At 39.9% G+C, this 24324-nt stretch overlaps 1 protein-coding gene across 3 annotated transcripts in view; it reads right to left on the minus strand.

The window, feature by feature from the left end:
* KHDRBS3 (KH RNA binding domain containing, signal transduction associated 3) overlaps positions 1-24324 on the minus strand; it is a 185017-nt gene that overhangs the window by 79109 nt on the left and 81584 nt on the right. For all 3 annotated transcript variants that reach the window (XR_005989996.1, XM_041769545.1, XM_041769546.1), the window contains exons 4-5: positions 18598-18744; positions 6351-6490 (exon numbers count right to left, since the gene is read on the minus strand). Coding sequence is in view for 2 of the 3 variants with exons in the window: in XM_041769545.1 (XP_041625479.1) it covers positions 6351-6490; positions 18598-18744 (287 nt within the window). In the remaining variant the exon portion in view is untranslated. The remainder of the gene's footprint in view (positions 1-6350; positions 6491-18597; positions 18745-24324) is intronic.

Here is a 24324-nt window from a genome sequence, read left to right on the forward strand (position 1 = left end):
GAGTGGGACCCACAGCTGATCGCTGGGTGCCGGAGGGAGCCGGTGGCAGGGTCTTAGCGTGGTACCACCAGTAGCGCAGCGGGAAGCACAGCTTCCAGAGAGCTGAGGCCCACGCCCTGGTGCACTCACCACCTGAGGGGCAATGATCTCTCCTACAGACTCCCTAACAAAGTCATGGGCAACTTTGCTTCATCTCTGTGGTTTTCTGTGACAGAAGCTTAATCACTCAGAGACCTTTCCTTCTTGCCAGGGATTGACAAGTGAATGAGAGGCTCAATGCAAGCAAACGTGAACGCAGCCTCAGTAATAACCCCTCAGAACGTGCAAAAGAAATCAGAGCCAATGAGGACCAAAGGAAGCCCTTACTCTTAGCACCTTTAAAGATGATCTGAATGTGGTTCTAGGGTGGCACATCCCCAGTTCTGCGTCCTCATCACCCAGGCCCTGTGTCAGGGCAGAGTCGGGAATCGGCAGGTCTGGGGTGGGGACTGCCATCCTATATTTCCAACAACCTCTCGAGTGCTGCTGCCCCTGTTTGACCCAGAATTTAGCAGGCCTGTTATGAAACCCAGTTGCTACTACTTTTCTGCATTCTGTGATCCATCCGGTCTCCAACACAATTAAAAAAAAAATTTCATGAGCAACTGTTTCATTATCCTACATTGTACAGAGCATAAAATAAATCCAAGGCAATTTGTTTCTTCTCTAGGAAGCTGCCAACTAGTTATTGGTAAAATTACTGACAGTGTAGGACAGTGTGTGAGAAGCACAACCTCTTACAAAGTGCAAGAAATGTACGAATTGTCACTGTCCTGCCAGGGATGTATCCCCTGATGACAGCGAGCTCACTCCTTACTATGAAGCCTGTCACTGTCTCCCAATTCTGATCATTAGCATGCTTTTACCATTCTTCTTCATTTAAAAATAAAAGTCACAAAAGTCTTTATTATTTCTAACTAACAGCTCTATTGCAGCCTTTGCAACTATGCAGGACTAGTCTTCCTCTCTCATAACAAGGCCACTGTAGTAAAGGACTTTAAGAGAGATGTATACTTTGCCCAAGGTCCTCCATAAGAATTCAAGTTGTGGTGTGGGTAATGGGTAAAGGAATCATGGAACAGTGGGGCCTGAATGGGACATGATAAAAATAAGGCTGGGTTCAGATTAGCATATGCCCACTGTCCTATTTCCATTTTACAATCGAGGAAACCAAGGCTTAGCGCTGAGAGAAACTCCCCGAGGCCCTACAGCTCAAAAGAGCCAGGGGACTGATTTTTCCACACAGCCGCATGCTAATTCCAAGCAAAGACTTCCTGTCTTTTCTGCTTTCCAGTCTCTGCCCCTCTGCTCGGGATGACTTCCCTCCGACACTATCCTGCCTGATACCCACGTGCCCCATTCAAAATTATTTTCACCCTCATTTCTATTTCCATTCCACTTGTCTTCACATCCCCCAGCCCCTATTTATGCCATTCTGCCATAATTACTCGTTTCTCTTTCACTTCTTAAACTCCCTGATGTCAAAATGATGACTTAGCCATCTCTGTAACTTCAATCCCTGTCACAGAAAGAGCTCAAAGAAACTCTGTGACATTAAATGACCTAACAGCAGGAACAGACTGACTGATTTTCAAAGAGGAAGAAATATGTTAAAGCTTCTGAAAACCAGGGTGTGGTGGGAGGAGATTCCCACTGCACATGAACACACTCATTGGATTCCATCTGCCCCAAACTGTCTCAGCTCATCAATAGATCTTGTTTAACGTTATTGTAGGGAAAAATCAGTTGTCAAAATCTTCCACCCATTGGTACTGAGGCTTGCAGGAGGGCTGAGAACATCCATCTGGCCTTATGCTGCACTTGATGTGTGCGTGGTTGGCCAAGCTGTAACCAGGAGAACCGCGCTCAGCTGCCCTTCTTACCTGCCTGTCCCTGGCTGCTTCTGAATCACAAGAGTTTGTTGGAAGTTCTTACACTACTTGCAACATTATTTGCCTTGGTTTTTGTCTTCCCAAAGCCTATTAAAATGATCTTAAAAGAAATGACACATTTTCTCCTCTTGTTTCCCCTAATTCACTCTAGGATGGCCACTCACTAATAGCCTTCAGGGAGCCCTGGTTCAGAGAGCCAGTGGATCCTGAGGAAGGAGGCAGGAGCTTGGCGGAAGGAATCCAGTGTGCCTTATGGCAAGAAAAGCAGAGAAACTCATTTCCTAGGAAAGTCCTCTACTACACTCTGCCTCGGAAGTGGGGCACACATGTCATGTACCATGCTTAGGTTTTTATTAAATCAGAAGGGAGGAGTATGACCTCTGTTCTAACAGTTTGGTGGTACAATGTCCTGAGAAGGTAAGTCCAATAGGGAATCAAATAATTTAAGTTACATCCCAAGACAGGGTTGTTGTTATTTTTTAGTTGAAAATGTCTATGACGTGGACTAGTAGAAAAAGAAATATCTTGTCATTTTCCTATATCCACCCTTTCCTTAATAATAAAAAAAGAACACTTTTTAAATATAGATTGGTAGGTTAATACAAATCATATTATATACTGGTGAAATATTTATGACCCTTATATTAACTATTCAGTTTTCCTGACAACATTTCTCATAACCTCATACATTATGGGGAAAATATATTATTTTCAATCACTACAACAATCATTAGCATCTATGATATCACTTACGATCAACTTTAAAAAAAGAGTAAGTGAAATCATGTGAAGATCAATGTGGATGAGGACATGTAAATGGCAGTGTCCTCTGACCCCATGTTTGAGAAGTTTTGTAGTGCCCTGTAGGCAAAGGAATTGTGGCTACTTATTGTTTAATAGAACAACTGCTAAAATAGCAGTTTTACAAAGATAAGTCAGTGGAGCACAATCTAATATTGAAACTACAAACAATTACCTTAAGCGGAGAGCTCGAGCGGCATCTACAAGATGCTGAGGACTGTGGGGGTCCTGGGAAATGCTACAGCACCCCAGCACCTTGGCATGTAGTTTGGGAAATGTCACCGTAAGATTTAATGTGGAATTTCAATCCACAAAAGAGAAGAGAGAAAAGGAGAGGTAAAATATTTACAGAAATCAGAGGTGAAAATTTCCCCAATTTAATGAAAGCTTATAAGAAGTCTCGAGTGACTGTGTCAGCTTCATGTCCTTGGTCAAAACCGCCACATCCAGCACCCAGTACCGATGAACATGCATTCAGTACTCAGAAAGACTGGCTTCATTTGCTGGGTCCATTCCTCCTCCTACTGCTTCTGGTCTCAAATGCAGGGAAGTAAGACTGCCCACTTCCTGGGAGCAAGGGGGAACGGCCAGAGGAAAGGGGGACAAGCAGGAAGGCAACAGGGAACAAGCCAGCTGTTCTGAAGAAGGGATGGAGGGGAGCGTCCTCGCAGGTTCAAGACAGCCTAGCCCAGAGCGCCAGACAGCAGGGCAGGGTGGAGAGGACCTGCCTGAAGCGTGCTGCCTGGAGGGGCCTCAACTCTACGATCCCTTCTCTCCTGGGGTCTATGCAAAGGGCCAGGGAGGCTGTTTCAAGGCAGCGTTTCTGGAGGCACCACACAGGACAGACTACAAGTCAGGAAATTCCTTACCTCCTGCACTAAAAAAGGTCTAAGTTTAGTTCTCTCACTTGAAACTGAAATGAAAGGTTTTATTAAAACACTTATTACTTCCACTGCAGGATTTAATTTTAGGTCATTTACATCTTTTAGCAGAAAGTATCCTGAAGTGGTAATGGTGGGGGACATTCTTGAAGACTCCAGTAATAACCTGTTCCACTCTGAAATTCCCAAATGCTGACAATCATGTGACCACTGTCACAAAGCTAATGCCCTAGAACATTCAGTCACACCACTGCGAACTACATTAACACAAAATGTTGTAAGTGATCGACACGTGATCAGAAAGAGCCTGACGAATTTGCCATTGTACCATATTCGCTTAACAATGATTTACTGAGTGATTCCTTTATGCCAGATCCTAGGGACACATAGGGGTTTACATTATAATGAGGAGTGGCCAATGAAAATGTGAACAAATAAAAAAGGTAGACTTCAGCATGATAAATTCTGCACCCCAGCTTTGGGACTCGGGGATGATCACTCTCCACGAGGGGACCAGGAAGGCTCGCCGGACATGGTGCCTGTGTTGGCCTATGACGTGACGCCCAGACAAAGCGTCCTGAGGTGGGGTGGGTGTCAAGTGCTCTACCCAGTGCTGAGCACTAACCAGCCAAACTCCACCACAAGCTGAGACACGGCTGCCTCACAAAATGTCACCTGTCAAGGCAGTGGAAAGGCTTTCAAGGGCAAGCAATGTACACACTGTCATCAAGAGGAATAATTTTTCACCTGGGTGGACTGAGGTGTTTCTCCAGATACTCTAAAAACCAGAAAGCTTCTGCCTTCCTCATCTGGTCATAGCCTAACATTTTCCACTTAATTTAAAACTTGACAATGAAATGAGACATAGTCTTCAGTCAAATGGCAGATCTGGTTTAAGGAACAGAGCATCCCCTAAAAAGTACCCTGAGCAGCAGCACCGGGTGCACTCCCTTCTCTACGCTCTCCATCCAGGACATCCATTCCGTGAATGTTGCCTTCTTTAGAAAAAGGACCTTTGCAGATGTGAGTATCAGGCAAGCATCTTGCGGTGGGGAGAGTGCCCTGGATCATCCAGGTGGGCCCTAAATACTGCCCCATGTGAGAGGAAAGTGAACAGAGATTAAAGATAGACGTGACAGAAATCAACATGCAGACGGACAGGGAGACCAGAGAGGTACGGCCACAGGTCAAGGCGGGCTGGCACCTGGAGCTGCAAGGGGCCAGGAAGGATTCTCCTCTACAAGGGGAACACCACAAACACCTTGATCATGCCCTGGCCGATACTGATTTTGGACATCTAGCCCCCAGAATTGATAAATATTGTTTAAAGTCACAAATTTGTAGTAATTCATCCCAGCAGCATGCTAATGCGGCAAGTAAGCATGGTTGACCCTTGAACAACACAAGTTTGAACTGCATGGGTCCACTTTCATGTGGATTTTTTTCAGTAAATACAGCACAGTAGTGTAAATGTATTTTCTCCTCCTCGTGAATTTCTTAATAACATTTTCTTTTATCTAGCTTATCTTATTGTAATAATACAGCATTTAATACACATAACATAAAAATAGGTGTTAATCAGTGGTATTACCAGTAAGGCTTCTAGTTAACAGTAGGCTATGAGTAGTTAAGTTTTGGGGGAGCCAAAAGTTATACATGGGTCAGTACCCCACCCACCACAATGATTAAGGGTCAACTGTAATTTCTTATGATTTAAAGTAAATATAATGGTAGAAAAAATCAAAAGGAAAGGGATTTACCATTTAATGAATACTTAAATAAATTATTTCATTAAGCCATTGACAGCAACCCCATTATTCTTAGCCTTTTTTTTTTTAATAGAGAAAACCCACTTGGTACCATGACCGGACCTGTTTATTTTCTGTTGCAATATCACCTACCTGTAATTGCTCTCATTGACAATGCACTGGTGAGCAACACTCAATGAGAAAACTGACTTTTTACTCCATCAAATGAACTTGGAGATATAAAAGACTGCTATTTTAAATAATTTCATGCAAAATTCTATCTGAAGAAATATATATAGTCACCAGTGAAAAATCTGTTACTTCTTTCTACTAAATTCTTTGGGATGCAAAGATTAAAAAATTAAAAATAATTTTCAAATGAATCTGAGAGAGTCATATCTCAATATATGGGTTTGCTTAAATTGTCTTATGAACTCATTAAAACACTTTTCATCTTAAAAGTAGTCGTCAATCCAAAGACAGAAAAAAAGTTCTATGTACCTGGACCAGCTGAGTTTTCAGATACAATAGAGCATTCACAGTAAATAAAATGACAACAGGCCTTTGGATACTCACTTGGTGCCTGACATTGCACTTAACACTGGAGATGTGGCAAAGAACTAGCCTAATCTGGTCCTTTAAGGGGAAGGCACATGCCACCAAGACCTCAACTGCATATCAATGCTATTACTTTAAAAGAAACTATTTTAAACAATTAAAAAATTAATGTTAGAGTGAAAAATAAACTTGTCTATAGTCATTAGCCAATAAGTGGTACAGGTTCTAGTTAAACCCAGGAATATCTCTGTTCAAACAAAGTGAATTCCTTTAATTACGACATCTTAATGTCTGAATATATTCTTACAGGCTTTATATTGATACACTGATAGAGCTGCTTGATTATTAATAAAGGAGACATTAAAACTGATGACATTAAGACTGTTGCCTATTTTAACAACTAAAAAAGTAAGTCAATTAATTACACCTACCTGGTTATTGCTGGGGTTGGTACACCTCTTGTACGCAAGGTGGGTTTCCCTCGAACAACTGGTACATCAGCATTTTCTGAACCACCATTCAAATATGTTAATTCCTGGAGCTGTGCTTGCCTGATTTCATCATTATAGTCCTACATAAAAGACAGAAGATAGCATAATTCACCTCATGTGAAAAATACAAAAGTATTTAGGACAAGAATAAAATAATTTTTAATAGAAAGGGTAAGGAGAACAGTTGAATTAATAAAGTAAGATTTGAGTTTGTTGAAATGAAAATGCATCAACAGATTGTTATTAAAAAGGGGGGAAAAACAGTATTTTCCCCAAACTAAAATTTTCTACAATCAGCCATTACTCCTTCTGCTGGGCATACTTTCCAAGTGAGATATTTATAATAAAATTAAAATACCATATACAGACATGGCATTGTTATTTACAACTCAATTCAACTAGTAATTACTGAGCATCTGTGAAATGCCAACTAACAGAACCAAAGGAGCAAGCCAGGATCCCTGCAGCCAAGGAGCTCACAATCAAGCATAGGAGAAAGACATACATATAACATGATAGCTTAACTGAAATTAAAAACCAAATGTACACATTTTTCTTGTACATTTCCATTTGGTTATTATACTAGAAACATGCACCACTTTCAAAACTGAATACATTTTATTCTTGGAAACTTGCTCTTTTTTATGTTACATTGTTGTTTAAATATTTAACTGAGAAACCCCAGGAGTCTTCCTTGATTCCTCCTTTCCTGAATATCTCCAACCCCATTCAACAGTCATCAAGAAAGGAATGTAAAAAATAAAAGTGTGATCTGTTTCACAATAAAAGGAAAGTTCAGGTCTAAACGGTCAAAAATGAATGTCATCTAACTTAGCTGTGGGCAGTAAGAGCAGATTCTCTACAAGTGTCATCTAAGGATGGGTGTGAACTAGTTACCAGAAGAGGGGCAGTAGGGTACTCTAGATAGAGAAAAAAAGCATTTTTTTAAGACCCAAAGAAACGGGACCTAGGGAACTGGAAGAAGTGCTATGTGGCTGAATTATAAGAAGGACCTCTGTGTGTGCGTGTGTGTGTGTGTGTGTGTGTGTGTGTGTGTGTGTGGTGAGGGGGTGGGGAGATAGTAGGGGGGATGGTCTCAAAGTGGAGTGGGTAGCAGAAACCAAATTTGTAAACAAAGCCTTAAGTCATTTTAAATATAACTTTAAAGGTTTAGAATTAAGGGTACTAAAAAGCAGTCGATAGTTTTAAGGAGGAGAGTTGCATGTCTAAGTTTGTGTTTTAGAAATATTATAAACAATTGTATGCCATCAAATTAGGTAACTAAGATTACAGAATGACATGTATGAATTCCCAAAAAGACACAAACTACCAATACTGACTCAAGAAGAAACAGAAATTTTGACAGATAAGCCAAGAGACTGAATTAGTACTTTATAAATGTCCTGCAAAGAAAAGTGTAGGCCCACAAGACTTTAACGGTGATTTCTACAATTAATGAAGAATTAGTGATAATCCTTCACAAACTTCCAAAAAAATGAATGAGGAGGGAGCATTTTCTCACTCCTATAAAGCCAGTAGGTCTGGGTACCACAACAGACAAAAACATTACAAGAAAAGAAACCTATAGATGAATATCCCTGTGAGGATAGATGCAAAAGCTCTCAAAAAAATTAGGAAGACAAACCCAAGAGCATAAACAAAATAAAAGGGGGAAATAAACACAAAAAAACAAGTAAAACATATCAGAATTGCTAGATTGGTTTAAAATCAAATATCAATTAATGTAATACCATAAAATAGAATAAAGAACAAAACATGATCATTTTAATACAGAAAAAAAACACTTGTGAGATGAATCCAATATATTTTAATGATAGAAACACTCAACAAACTAGGAAAACCCATCGTTAACATCATATTTAATAGTAAAAAAAGTAAAAGAATCATCCTAAGATAAGGTAAACAAGACAAGGATGTCTACTCTCACTGCTTCTACCCAACACTTACTTGAGGTTCTAGTCAGGACAATTATGTAAGAAAAAGAAATAAATGGTATTCAGATTAGAAAGGAAGCACCAAATAATCTTTATTCATAGATGACATAATCCTGTATATATAAAATCACAAAGGATCCACAAAAACATCAATAGAGTTAATAATTACATTACACAAGGCTGCATGATATAATGAGATCAATACACCAAAATCAGGGCAGCCCTGGTGGCTAGGTGGTTTAGGGCCACCTTTGGCCCAGGGCCTGATCCTGGAGACCCAGGATCGAGTCCCACGTCGGGCTCCCTGCATGGAGTCTGCTTCTCCCTCTGCCTGTGTCTCTGCCTCTCTCTCTGTGTGTGTGTGTGTCTCTCATGAGTAAATAAATAAAATCTTAAAAAAAAATACACGAAAATCAATTTTATTTCTTTATACTAATAATGAACAATACAAAAATAAAATTAGGAAAATAATTCCACTTAGAGTAGCATCATAAAGAAAAGCACATTTAGAAATAATTAACAAAATAAGAGCAAGATTTGTATGCTAAAAACTAAAAAATAGTATTGGAAGGAATTTTTCAAAATCTAGGTAAATGGAAAGATATCCAATATTCATGGACAGAACGACCTAATATTGTTATGATGACAATATCCCTGCCCTGCTCTCCCACCTCCCAGACTGATCTAGAGTCAAGGAAATCTCTATCAAAATTCCAGCTGGCTTTTTTGCTAAAATCATCTGAAAACCCAAGTGATTTATATATCCAGAACAATTTTAAGAAAGAAGAACAAAGTTGGAGGACTAATATATTGCCACTTCAAAACTTACCACAAAGCCATAGTAACAAAGACTGTGTAGTACTGGCTTAAAGAGTAGACATAAAGATCCATAAAATAGAATTGGGAGCCCAGGCATAGTTACTATAGAGGGATGTTGTAACAGTCTAACAAGTGGTACTATCATAACAAGGAGAACACTGAAGATAATGGAAGCTTTATACTGTGCTGGCGGCAATGAAAAATGGTCTAGCCACTTGAGAAAACCAGTTAGCACTGCCTCAAAAATGTTAAACAAACAAACAAAAAAAAGTTAGAGAGAGCTACCATATAATCTAGTATTTCCACTCCTAGGTCATACCCAAGAAAGCGAGAACATACGTCCACCCAAAAATCTGTACATGAATGTTCACAGCAGCATTCCTTATAACAGCCAAAAAATGGAAATGACCCCAACCAAAGTCCTCAACTAATAATGAAAGGACAAGTAAGACATGGTATATCCATACAATAGAATATCATCCAGCAATGAAAAACAACTTGAATGAACCCTGAAAACAGTATGCTAACAGAAAGAAGGCAGGACAAAAGACCATACATATTGTTCTGATTTACACAAAATGTCAAAAACAGGCAAGTCCATAGAGATTACTGGTGCCATGAGACAGAAAAGTGAGGGACAGTAGGGGACTAGAATGGAATGTACTTGCTTACAGGTACGGGGCTGCTCTGGGGGATGATGAAAGTCTAAAACAGATTATGGTGATGGCTGCATAACTGTAAATGCATAATTAGTCAGTGAACTGCATACCTTAAATGGGTGAACTGTAGGGTATGTGAATTATATCTCCATAAAGGATGTATAAAAAGCAAAAAATAAAAAAAAATAAATTAGTGGTTGAATAGGGAGGAAGATGAATGGGGAGTCACTGCTCATTAAGAGGTCTACTTGGGGGTAATAAAAATGGTCCTAGGTTATGGTGACAGCTGCAGAACTCTATGAATACACAAAAAGCTCCTGAACTGTATACTTCATAGGAGTGAATTTTGTTATGTGATTTATATCTCCATAAATATATTAAATGGAAAAGAAAACCACACTCAAGGCAGAAATTCCAGATGGAAGCTTGTAATTCCTGTATATGGTAAAGATGACCTGGAGTAGGGAAGTGGCAGGAAGTATGAGGAAAGGTAGACTTGGCACTGTTTAAAATGTTTAATTTTATTAGAAGTGTTGATATCCTAGATCAGCAGGGGGAGGGTATATTGGCAAAGTCAAGAAAGTCAGTGGGCATCTGGAAAATAAGAAGGATCAGTAACAGTGATACTGTGTTGTAATCAGTTTTGTACAGTTGTGTTGTAATCAGTTTTGTTGAGGTTGAATCCACGATGGCCTATGACATATTAGAATTGAGGTATCTCATAGCAATGACACATAATAATTGGAAATTTAGAAGTTAAAAATATGTAAACAGAAGTGGACAACGAAAGGTTCTGCAGGCCCTACACAGCACAGAGCAGGGCCTGGAGTCAAGGCTGGCCCCTGGGTGATTACCTCTAAACCTATTGAGGGGATGAGTGGGGAACCTTTGTTTTGGCTCAAGAAATGGGGTGGTGTGCTGGACTGTGAGAAGCTGAGGTCAGGTCCACAGGTGCCGTATGTGTACATGACTGCTCCCCAGTAAAAATGCTGTGCACTGCGGCACAGGTGAGCCTCGCTGGGTAGCAACCTCTCATGTGTTGTCACACATCACTGCTAGGAGAATTAAATGTGCCCTTGTGTAACTCCCCTGGGAAGGGACACCTGAAAGCCTAGGCCAGACTTTTCCTGGTCTTTGCCCTGTGTTCTTGCTCTTGATGATTTTGATCTATAACCTTTTGTTGAAATAAACCATATCACAGTGTATAACAGATTTTCTGAGTCCTGTGGGTCCTTCTGGAGAATTACTGAGCTTAACAGTGGTTATGTGGACAGACCTCTAGCAAGAATTCCTCCGTACACAAATGGGTTGCTTGGGGCAGATTCTGGAGCTAGAGAAGGGCTCTGGGTATCGACACAAAGTCACAGAAGAAAAGCCACATGGGGGAGAAAGGAAATGGGTGGCAAGCAGCTGGGAAGGACACGAAGGTCATCCTCCTGTGAAAGCCACCGGGAGCCAGTGCTACCTTCACATTCCGTCAGGCAGCCCGTGGGACTCAACGGTAAAGCCAATCCTGACTTGGGGAACAGTAGTTCTGGCAAGGGTGCAGCTGGCATCCATCTCGAGGGAATGGAGGGGAGTGGGGTTAAGTCACAGATACAGCACAGGCAGGCGGGTCTTCCAGCTGTGAGGCTCTGCCAAGAGGAAGAGGAGGACAGATGCCTGAGTGGGAAGGATGCTCTTAGGATAGAAGAAACCCCTGAGTGTGAATAAAGGTTCAGGGGCAATAGTTTTCTTAATTATTTAGAGTTAAAAATATGAAATATACTTAGTACATTTATAAAAAAAAATCTGCTATCTCGTCCTTACTTTTCAAAAGCAGAATGTAAAGAAGGATTTGAAGCCTGCAGTAGAAGGCACTGTGGAATGAATAAGAAAAGTAGGGATCCCTGGGTGGCGCAGCGGTTTGGCGCCTGCCTTTGGCCCAGGGCGCGATCCTGGAGACCCGGGATCGAATCCCACATCAGGCTCCCGGTGCATGGAGCCTGCTTCTCCCTCCGCCTGTGTCTCTGCCTCTCTCTCTCTCTCTGTGACTATCATAAATAAATAAGAAAATTTAAAAAAAAAAAAAAAAAAAAAAGAATAAGAAAAGTAGCATGAACACCAGCTGAAAAGGAAGTCAAGAGGAAGCTGGAAACCATAATAAGCAAACACTTGCAGAGGAAGGGGAAGGGAAGGAAAATAAAGACAAATTTAACCAGCCATGAGATTAGTGGGAAAGGCACAGGACCAGGAGTCTAGATTTTCCTGCAGATAGAGGTGCTTTCTCTAACTTATTTAGGGTATTACAATCTCAAAAGAGTCATCTGAATCTATCATTATTTCAACCTCTCTAAAACAAGCCTATTAATATGTTCCTTACCATTTTACTAAAAATGTGTGAAGATTAATAAATTATTTGTAAAGCACATGCTAAATAAAATGTGCTACATATTTGCCCTGTTGAGAAGTGCTAGGAGGTGTGACACAAAATTGCATGTGGTTCAAAAATAGATTCATGGGAAAAGAACACAGCATCCAAAAATACCATTAAAAATTTTAAAAGGAAAAAGAAACTGCTCTTGTTACAACGGTATCACAAAAATTAGAAAGAAAGTACATTTTAAACATAATCTTTGTAAAACTACACTTTCAAGAAAATGAATTGTGTAGTTAGAAACAAATTATGGAATCTTAGTCAACACATCTCGGTTAAGCCTGGATTTAACCAATTAATTAGACTTATCAGCTTTGTGATGTTAGACAATTTTTTAAACCATTAAGTGACTGTTTCAGTCAGGTAGAACTATTGATATAAATCACTGTAGTTATAATTTTCTTGGGTCTTTAATACGATTATTTTAAATCAAGAGGGATAGTAAGTTATATATGCTAGCATACACTAAATGATAATTCTATACTTTAAACTAGTTATTAGTAAATTATCATTTTAACTCCTATCAGAAAAGTGAAACTATTATCACATTAATTCTTCAATTGTGAAGAGTGGAAAAGTGATCAGAATTCTAATTACACAGGTACATATGTGATTCTTCTGTCCAGTAAGTTTAGAACATATTTAAATGTGTTAGCTAGAGAATGAGAAAAAAGTTTTCAAATGAAATCATTAAAAATAATTCATTGAAATTTAGTGGATTCTCTGCCAAGAATGTCCTGTTCAGATATATCTGCCCAAATATGCCAATGATTTGTCAAAGGTTAACCCTGGGATCAATGTTTGTACTACAGTCTATAGGAAATAATATAAATGTTCATTATTTGAAGACTACGTAAATTCTAAAACATGCATATGATGAAATATTATGCAGGCACTGAAAAGAACGAAGGGAAATTTTGCACATGCTCATATGGTCAGAGGTCCAAAATAATATAAGATTTTAAGAAAAGTAATGTAGAAAAAAAAAAAAAAAAGAAAGAAAAGAAAGAAAAGTAATGTAGGCCAGCCCGGGGGGCTCAGTGGTTTAGTGCTGCCTTCGGCCCAGGGCCTAATCCTGGAGACCCAGGATTGAGTCCCACGTCGGGCTCCCTGGATGGAACCTACTTCTCCCTCTGCATGTGTCTCTGCCTCTCTCTCTCTATGTCTCTCATAAATAAATAAATAAAATCTTAAAAAAAAAAAAAGTAATGTAATGAGAGAATATGGGATGTGTAGTTCAGCTAAACAAGGAGCTTAGCAAAGCCTTTCCATATAAAGCAACAATAAAAGTTGTCCACATAGTTAAAAACAGGCATTTTGGAACTCTCAGAACTGACTGAAGTTATATAATAAATTGAAAATACAGTAAATTTATTCATGTTAGGTAGGAAAAGTGGGAGTCTGGGCATTTTGTGTGGGGGTGCTGCTCTCCCAACTCCCCAGCTTGATGATGTGTCAGTTCCACTACAAGGAAAGCCAAGAAAACTCAGAGTCTGCAGTAGGAGGGAAGTTCACTTAATCTGGAATAAAGTATGAAAAGCCCCCATACCCAGCAGCACTGTCACTATCAGTAACAATTTTGGTAGCAAATAAATAGAAGTCCAGTGAATCAGCAAGCCTAACATTCAGGTTTTAGGTGGGGCAAGGAACAGACTGGCACACTACCCAGAAACCTAACTGCCATGGAGAGCCTTGGTATACTCTCTGCACATATCTGCTGCTTGGAGGGCTATGCACACAGACAGCAAAGACTGGAGAGCTTAAAGCTTTCCACACGTCCTTCCCTGACAGTGACTCTACATGTGCAAAGGAGATGCAGGGATTAAGACATAGGTCACAAGTAAAGCCCAGGACAGATGTGACAACTAACTAGCCTGTGGGTGCTCCCCCACAATTCCATCAGCAGAGGGCAGGAGCCTTATTAACACAGGTGTGTGAGCACAGCTTGACTAATCGCTGGTGATGTCTGAGCAATCCTGACACAGAGGGCACACCCATCAGGCCACGCTTAAAATAAAAGTTAGAAGGAAAAAAAATTAACAAAGCTGGAAATCATGAAATAGACAGACTCTGCAGATTTAGTCCAACTAAATTACTAAAGAAACGAAGAGAAAAAAAAAACCTGCAACAACAACCCTTGGAGACTAAAATGAATCAGAATGCAAATGTGCTATAATATGTTATCTGAAGTGTGGAGTTTTCAAAAACAAGTCTTCAAAAGAGACATGCAAAGAAACAAGAAAATATGACCCATATACAGAGAAAAGAAAGGAAAGGGAAGGAAAGGAAAGGAAAGGAAGAAAGGAAGAAAGAAAGAAAGAAAGAAAATGAACAAGCAAGCAGTAAGAATAAACTGTCTTGGAGAGGGCCCAGATACTGGACTGACATAAAAAGAGACTTAGAAAAAAAGAAAAGAAAGCAAAGCAACTACAATGAAAATTAACCAAAGGAGCTCAACAACAGATTTGAGATGGCAAAAGAATGAGTCTGCAAACTTAAGGATAAGCTGATTAAAATTACCCAGTCAGGGACAGAGAAGAAAGGATGAAGAGAAAGGAGCCTCAGCGATGTGTAGGGCACCATCAGGTGTACCAACATATGAATCATGGGAATCCAGGACTGATGGGAGAGAGGAGAAAGAAAATAGCAAAAAAAATCTTAAAGAAACAATGGCTGAAAACATCCCACATACATTTTTGAAGAAAAATGTATACCTATGGACCCACAAAGCATAATGAGTAAGGAGGATAAGCATACGACATCATAGTCAAATTAATGAAAATGAAAGACACAGTCCTAGCAGCAGCAAGATAAAAGCAACAGAGCATGTACAGAATAATAAAATCAGTAATGACTCTTGTCATCAAAAACAACGAAGGCCAGAAAGCAGCAGACTGGGCTTCTACCACCTGAAAAAAAAGACTGACAACCAGGAATTATATAAACTATCTTTTAGAATGTAAGTGAAATAAAGACAATCTGAGAAAAACAAAATTATTATTATTATTTTTTTTTAGTAGTCCTTTGGGCTGAAATGAGGTAGCACCATACGGCAACTCTATCCACAGAGAGATGAAGGGCACCAGAAATGGTAAATATGCAGATTAACACAAAAATTATAAAAATATTGAACTACAAGCCAGAATCCCTCATGATTATGGGCGTCAAGATCCTCAACAAACTATTAGTAAATCAAATCTAGCAACATGTAATAGGGATTTCACATAGGAATGCAAGGTTGGCTTAACATCTGAAAATCAACTAATGCAATACACTATTATTCACCAAAGGGGAGAAAGAAAAAAGGAGCCAAATCACTTGATCATTTCAATGGACTAAAAAAAAAAAAAAAGAGGCAAAATCCAATACTTCTTCATGATAAAACTCTCAACACCCAGGAATAGAAAAGAACTCCTTCCACAAGGTAAAGGGTAGCAAGGAAAATCTTACAGCTGACATCATACTTAATGGTGAAAGACTAAAAGCAACAAGCAAAGACGTTCCATCTTCACCACTCCCGATCAGCAATGCATTCAAAGTTCTGGTCAGTGTATAAGGGAACAATAAAATAAAAAATTAAACACAGTAAAATCTGAAATGAAGAAGTAAAACTTACTTAATTCACAGATAACATGAGACTGTATGTGGTAAACCCAGGTAAGTCCATAAAAACCAAAACAACACACTAGAACTAATGGCTCAACAGGTCACAAGATACAAGATCAGCATAAAAAAAAAACATCAACTTAATTTCCCTACTCTGGTAACCATCTGAAATGAAGTGTTTTTTGAAGATTTATTTATTTATTTAAGAGGGAAAGAGAGAGAGAAAGAGCATGAGTGGGATAGGTACAGGGCAAGGGAGAGAGAATCTCAAGCAGAGTCCATGCTGAGTGCAGAGCCCATAAAAGGCTTTGCTCTCACAATCCTGAGCTCACCACCTGAGCTGAAACCAAGAGTCAGATGCTCAACTGACTAGGCCACACATTCACCCCTGAAAATGAAATTTTAAAAGTTCCATTCACAATAGTATCAAAAAGTGTACAAAATTTAGAAATTTAACAAAAGAAGTATAAGATTGGCACCCCCAAAAACTAAAAAACACTGCTGAAAGAAACAAAAAAGTATCTGTTAAGTAGAGACACTTTGTATTCATGGACTGGAAAACTAAGTATTGTTAAGATGGAAATTATGCCCAAATTGAGCTACAGATTCAATCCTCTGTCAAATCCTCAGAGGCTCTTTGGTAGAAATTGGCAAGCTGATCTGAAATCTATGTAGAAGTGCATAGGAGCCAGAATAGCCAAAACAATTCTTTGAAAAAGAATCAATAACCTGGATTTCAAACCAAATTGCTAGAATTCTAAAGCAATTAAGAGCATGACACTGGCATGAGAACAGGTATATAAATCAATGGAACAGAACTGAGAAGTCAGAAACAAATCCACACATTTATGTTCCGTTGATTTTTAACAGTGGTGCTGCAGTTCAATAGAAGGACAGACTTGTCAACATACAGTGCTGGGACAACTGGCTACGTATCTGTATGGAAAAGATAAATCCAGATACTAACTTCACACCATATATAAAAATTAACTTAAAATCGATCACACATTGGGACGCCTGGGTGGCTCAGTGGTTGAGCGGCTGCCTTCAGCTCGGGGCGTGATCCTGGAATCCCGGGACCAAGTCCCAGATCAGGCGCCTTACATGGAGTTTGCTTCTCCTGTCTCTGTCTCTCTCTCTGCCTCTCATGAATAAATAAATAACATCTTTAAAAAAAAATTGATCACAGATTTAAATGACAGAATACTATAAAAAATATGAAGAAAACAGAGCAGAAAATCTTTGTGACCCTGGGTTAAGCAATGGAGTTCTGGCCAGCCCAGACTCAAAACAAGAGAAGTCAGCATGTCTTGGAGGAGTGTAAAGGGAATGGGGTGGGAGGTTCTGTGGCAGCCTACATGGCTAGGTCAGCACTCCCTAGTCCACACTGAATGACCATTCAGACATTAAACCTCTCCTTTGTCTTGTCAGAATGGCAATTTTATAATCATTTGTATGAATATCTGATTCTTATCTGTCTCTCCCATTAGATAGACTCAATAGGGGCAGAAAAAAGAATGTCTTTTATTAGTTCCCATGTATCTATCACATAGAAAGCACTCAAATACTTTGTTTCTAAACTAAATGAGTAGGGGCACCTGGTGGCTCAGTTGGTTGGGTGCCCAACTCTTGATTTCAGCTCAGGTCATGATCTCAGGGTTGTGATATCGAAACCCTCATCAGGCTCTGTGCTGGTGTGGAACCTGCTTAAGATTCTCTCACTCCCTCTCCTTCTGACCCCCCAGCCCCTCTCTCTTCTCTCTAAAAAGTAAAACAAAACAAAACAAAAAACTAACTAAATAAATGGATCACCATGTTGGCTTGAGGGAATTAAGGAGGTTTAACCATTTTCAGCTCTCCAGTAAAATGACTTAATACAATCCCATGTGTTGGTTTTTCTAAGGCAATCATGATTTAAAATATCCTTTTCCTGGAAATTCAAATTCAAGATTGCTAAAGACAATCTGACCTCAGGCAGCTATTTGGCAGTTGTGACAGTTTCTCTAAATAAATTGTCTAAAGAGCCAAAGTGTTCAATGTTTTAGTTTTTTTTTAATCTAGTACATGCAAATTATATAAAAGACCTAAATTAACTTTCATAATGGAGGTAGGGATACACTCTCTTCAAATTATCACATTCTTTACAATGTCAAAGTGTCTGCAAAGGGTTAAAATAGAATAGCAATTGTTACATTAACAAAGCATAAAACACCTGGTAGAAACCAGCTATCTGCCCAGTGCCCTTCTTCCCTGTGCTCCTCATGCTTGTGTCTGTCATCATAGTTACCGAGCTATACTGAAATCATTGGCTTATGCTTTTCTATTCCCCTACACTACATACACTCCTCAAGGGTAGGGACTGCTTTTATGCATGTCTGCTGGTCCAACACCACACACAATGCTTGCTGCATGGAAGGCACGAACGCGTTTATATTGGAGAACAATGGATTTGTAGATGATTTTAGTGTTACAAAAAACTTAGGACTTGTGAGTCCCAAAACTTGAACTAGTGATTGTGCCCCTCAACTTTCTTGGCCGTGTAGCCTTACCAGTACTATCTAATGTCTCTAAAAACCTCTTGCCTCATATATAACGAAAGAAAAATGCCAACTCACAGGGACACTTTTAAGAAAGTGCTGTGCAAATAATAATTACTGATAAGAATTAATAAGGATTAACATAAAGGAAGGACTTTGAAGTAAAAATTAACTATCAAGGAAAATTGTACTAACAGGAATGAGGAACTTTTTGATTTCTTCCAGTGCATGTCCCATCCGGGCATATGCTTCTGCTGGCGGAGCGAAGACTTCAATGAGAACATGGAGGTCATCGTTGAGGTGGAAGTACTTTGCTTCTCCACTTTTCCTCAACTCTTCTTCCTGGAGAAAGGAAAAACACATTTAGAAGTGTGTCTTTATAGAGAAAAGAAACAGAAACACAGAGCTGAGCCGGCATGCAGTTGTCACAGAAGGTTCTCCCAACCAATGGCAGGCACCACTCTGAGGACTCTGATCCTACCACTCCCACCTTCTATGAAAACTCTGAAGGCTTCGTGCTGCTGTTGGAGTAAGTCTCAACTCCTGCCTCTGGCCTAGAAGGAGATGCTTTGCTGGATGCTCTCACTGCTCTGTCTCCCCTGTCCCCCCCAGCTCGACCCCTGCCAGGTGCCGTTCAGACCCTTGGTCAGACTGACTCATCTCCTAAGCTCCCTCTACACTGGTTACACTGAGTATCTGTGATGCTGCCACAAAGCATTTTCACCTATCCAATTATTCCTCACTTTACTAGTATCTAATTTCCCTCACTGGAAGTGATCACAATGAAACAAAAACCACAACTGTCTTCTTTGGTGCTCACTCTTCTTGTCTAGAAAAGTGCTTGGTATACAGTTGATGCTCAACAAAATACCTATGAGTGAACAGGTAAACGTTATTTACTTATTTCTATTTTCATTTGATCATTCATCTACTGATTCAAAAAAACATTTCTACATGTCAGGCACAGTATCTGAGGAATAACAGTGAATAAAATAAATGAAAGATTTTTATTATATGACTTTACATAATTATGATACACATTAAAAACTTTTTTTTGTTTGTTTACAGAATAAAATTTGGGGGAAAAATAGAGGAAAAAAACCTAGCTCAGTCAACAAGACACAAATAAGTTTGGTCCATTATCTTTTCCTAACTAGCATTCATTATAGTGGCAAATGATAGAATCTGGGTCTTTTAAAGTCTTTTTTTTCCCCCAACATTCAAATCAGACAGATTAAGATGAGTAGAGTGATTTCCAAAATGGGGGACACCTTCCAAGCCTCTCCAAAATACCAACCCCCCCCCCAAAAAAAAAACAAAAAAAACAAAAACAACAAAATACCAACCCCTTGAACTCCTGGCAGCAACACTTTAATTCCACCACAAACCAAGAGGTCAAAGAGGCACAAGCACTCTTGACTCCAGCGTTTAAAACTTCAACTTTTGTTACTTCACTACTTTGATTTCTTACAAAGAAAAGAGAGATCTCCACCATGACAAGGACATGGGGTTCTGAGTAGATATACCCAAATATTAGCCATGCCAGCACGAGGTGTGTGTGTTTAGACAGATAAAATGTAATCCAACCCTTAATCTGCAAAATCAATTTGGTGTTAACATAAGTATATTAATGCAGGAGCACTGAGAAGAATAAAAGGACCAACGTTATGTAAATGGCTGGCAAAGGAGGTCGTGTACATACTGCCCAGCGCACTGCCTTACATGTGGCAGGACTCAGTAAGTGCTCGTTCCCTTCCCATTTACGGAAAGTAGGTCAGAAACTGTACAGAAAGGAGGAAAATGTTTGAAGCAAGGAGAGCAAATATAAACCTCCACAACATCCTCTGTACTTCCTTCACATATATAAAGCATGATTCTTTCAGGCCAACTGTAGACAATTTGTTCTCATCAGAACACTTTCCATCACTTGGTCTGATACTCTGCCTTTCATAGCTGAAGTTTTAAACACCGAATTTCATGTTCAACAGTTCACTTTTGAAAGTATGAATTACTGACATAAACATTGCACCTTATCCTACTACAGTATCACAGTAACGACACTATTGAGAGTCCGTAACCATGACTCACAGCGCAGCCCTGCCACTGCTACCCCAGATGGAAATAGAATAGAGGCTTTCGGGGATCCCTGGGTGGCTCAGCGGTTCAACACCTGCCTTCAGCCCAGGGCATGGTCCTGGCGTCCTGGGATCGAGTCCCATATTGGGCTCCCTGCATGGAGCCTGCTTCTCCCTCTGCCTGTGTCTCTGCCTCTCTCTCTCTCTGTCTCTCATGAATAATTTTTTAAAAAAATCTTAAAAAAAAAAAAAAAAAAGAATAGAGGCTTTCTCATCCCAGCCTGCTGCCACACACCTCCACAGAGCGAGGCACTTCCCCAGCTTGTGTCCTGGGCTAATGGGGACAGGCAGCGTGGTGTTTGGGGAAGAACACAGACTTTGTTCCACTTTCAAATGCCCAAATCAACATTTACTTTATAATTTCAGACAGGTCACTTTATCATCTTGAAGGTGATTTTAAGAGCAGAATAACAGTATAGTATCTACTGTTCTTAGGGTTGTTGTCATAATAAAGGAGTTATCAGAATAGTAATTAGAAGTTATTAGTAATATAAAGGAGTTGTAGTAAAAACGAAGTTTCATGTTTAAAGACACAAAAAGTCTTCAGAATTATGCATAGTACATAATAAACACTCAATAAATAATGAATACAGCATTAATTATTCTACTATTCCATAATATAGAAGATAAAACAGCAAGCATGCTTGGCACAAACTGAAGGCTTAACAGACCATAGCATTATAGTGATTATTATGCTACATAACCAGCTGATACAAGTCAGTAATGACTCCCATAATTTCATCAATGCAGAAAATACAAGAATAAAATGAATTATGGTCTCATTAGAATTTAGATAGTGAACACTTTGAAAAGCTAAAAGATGAGATTTTAATACTAAGTAATGGAAATCTCTTTAGAAATAAACATTATTAATTGAGAATATCTGCAGACTGCAAGGATTGACAGAAATCAGCATTCAAGAGTTCGGGGGCGAGGACCCATCTGCAGTACAGAAGATGGGATGTCTACCAGTGGCACCCATTTATGTAGCAAACCTGTTGCTTGAATTACCACCTGTGGTGACATCAGTGAAATGCTTCTGAAGGTGGAACTGATGGCTATGTGTGGCAGAGGCCAGCACCCAGTATGATGGGCCAGAGGAAAACAAGGCAGGTGGAGTTGTTGCTTACTGTACTGAAGAGTTTTAAAAATTCAATGACAGACTCAAGACCTGACATTATGAGGGTAAATCTCAAAGAGCCAGAAGTAGCCTAAAAACTTTACTGTTTATGGCCACAGGCTGATGGAGCCAACAGATGCAGAGTTGAAGCCTGTGTGCTGCTGAATGACAATACGGACTGCCCACCACCACTGCTGTGAAATTTAGGAAAATGTCTGAAGAACAGTGAAGTTCTGAGAATGGATTGGCAATACCTGGGAGGATTCAAATAACCCTTAGTATTCAAATATTAAAGCCCTACTGGGACATCTACATTGACAGAAGCCTGTCTGGTAAGGCTTTTCCTACCGTGTTTTGAATAGCCAAGGTAGTTCGATGACAATTCTCAGGCTATTTATTTATTTTTATTTTTTTAAGATTTTATTTATTTGAGACAGCGAGAGAGCAGAGAGAGTGAGCATGTGTGCATGCATAAGTGGGTGGGGAGGGGCAGAGGGAGAGGGAGAAGTAGGCTCCCCATGGAGCGGGGGATCTGACTTGGAACTTGATCCCAGGACCTTGGGACCAATGACCTAAGCCAAAGGCAGACACTTAATCAACTGAGCCCCCCAGGTGCCCCAATTCTCATGCTTTCTTACTGATTCTCCGGATCACCTCCTGGCCTAGGACCAGACCCTAGCTTGCCCTATGGATGCAGAGAGTAAGGAAGCTAGGGATAACTGTGAACACCTCCTTGTGTCCATGTAACACTTCCGCCTTGCCCTCCCAACAAGGATCTGGGGCCTTTTACCGGAGCAACTATACACTGAGAAGAAGAAATGCCCAGAAAGCCTGAGGATGAGCAAACTTGACTCTGGGCAAATGCTGTTCTATTGAGGGCCACTGATGACAGGGGGTCTACAAGAGTCAAGAGATAAAAGACTTCTGATCCTATCCCTTCACAGCAGGCTCAACAGACTGTAACCCCAAAATGTATGCTACTTCCCCAGTTTCTGGGTGTCTTGATGGAATGGAAATGATCAGCTACTTACAGAGTCCCTGTATTGATTCTCAGACCCACATGGTCAAGGGCAGAGAACAAGAGGATTAATAAAGGGCTGGTAAGTTGACTAAGAAAGCAGCCTATGGAGTGCCTAAGACAAGGGGGTGCCCCACGCCATGAGGAGCAGGCGCTCGGTGACCAGGTAGACAAAGGGACTCATTTGAGAAGATGTCAAAGCACCTCATTCCCCAGCCACCTCAGTGCTACTCAAGGAACTCGAACAAAGCATCTATGGTGACAGGCAGAAAGGTCATATATTACTTCACGTCAGACTCCCCTCAAAAAGGATTCTCGGCTACTGCACTGCTCAATGCCCAATATGTCAACGCAGGGACAGCCCTTAAAAATGACAACACAGGGCAGCCTGGATGGCTCAGCGGTTTAGCGCCGCCTTCAGCCCAGGGCATAACCCTGGAGACCTGGGATCGAGTCCCATGTCAGGCTCCCTGCGTGGAGCCTGCTTTTCCCTCTGCCTGTGTCTCTGCCTCTCTCTCTCTCTCTCTCTCGCTCTCTGTCTCTCATGAATAAATGAATAAAAATCTTTTAAAAAATGACAACATAATCTGGAAAAAACACCAAGTGCTAAGAGCAAAGTGATAATATTTAGAATCCTTTTCATTAAAGGGATAGCTAGGCACTTGCTATTACTTGGACATACAATCTAGCTAAAGACTTGCCTTCCCTGCTTCCTCTATCTGTGGATGCCCTCATCCCTGCCACTATATGCCACGAAATGTTGCTTCTAACCAAAGAAACTCCCTTAACAACAAAATAACAAACAAAATAAATAGTATGTTGATGAATTTCACTGGTCATATCATGTGCCTGGTGACCAGATGACCTTACTGAAGACCTTATTAAGCTATCAGGAAGGATGGGTCATTTTCCTAGAAGATACACAAAATTTCTGACCAACTGAGCAATATATGATTCCATTTCCTCCAACTGCCAGAAGAGATGAGTCAGAGAATCAAAAGTAACACCATTTGAGACAGCAATGCTTGCTAACCTAACCTGGCCACGCATTAGAATCATTTCACACCCACTGAAAATACATTTTGAGATTCTATCCTAAAAATGTTGTATGGGAATCTATATTTTTAAACAGCCTTCCCTATGAGTGTGATACATAGCCCTGTTCTAATCAAATAATTTAACTTCCCTGATTAACCCAGATAATATACTCAGGATGTCTAAATCTCATTTTTTCACATGGAAAATATTACGTATCTTTCATGATTTTTCCAAGGATAACACAGAGTAATGCACTCACAGTGGCTGTTCGACAAACGGCAGCCATTTTTTATTATAAAAGCCTTTGTTTAGATGGACTTTTTTGAGAGGAGGCTGGATTTTGTCTAAATAACTTTCTTGTCTGACACAATCATTGTTCAACATTTCATGGAAAGTGACCACTGAATGTGGGTTTGGTTTCCAGTAACATCAGTCTTTTCACAGTGACAGAGCAACCAAATGACAATGGAGAACAATGTGAGTGATGGCACATTATGAAATGTGAAAATCTCTTTCAGAAGTGGTATATTTAAGAAAGTGATCAATAAAAATAACAGTAATTTTAGCTTATTAAAAAAAAAAAAAAGAGGCAGTTGGAGGGAATACAGCCA

Source organism: Vulpes lagopus, chromosome 9 (assembly GCF_018345385.1).
Source record: "Vulpes lagopus strain Blue_001 chromosome 9, ASM1834538v1, whole genome shotgun sequence".
NCBI lineage: Eukaryota > Metazoa > Chordata > Mammalia > Carnivora > Canidae > Vulpes > Vulpes lagopus.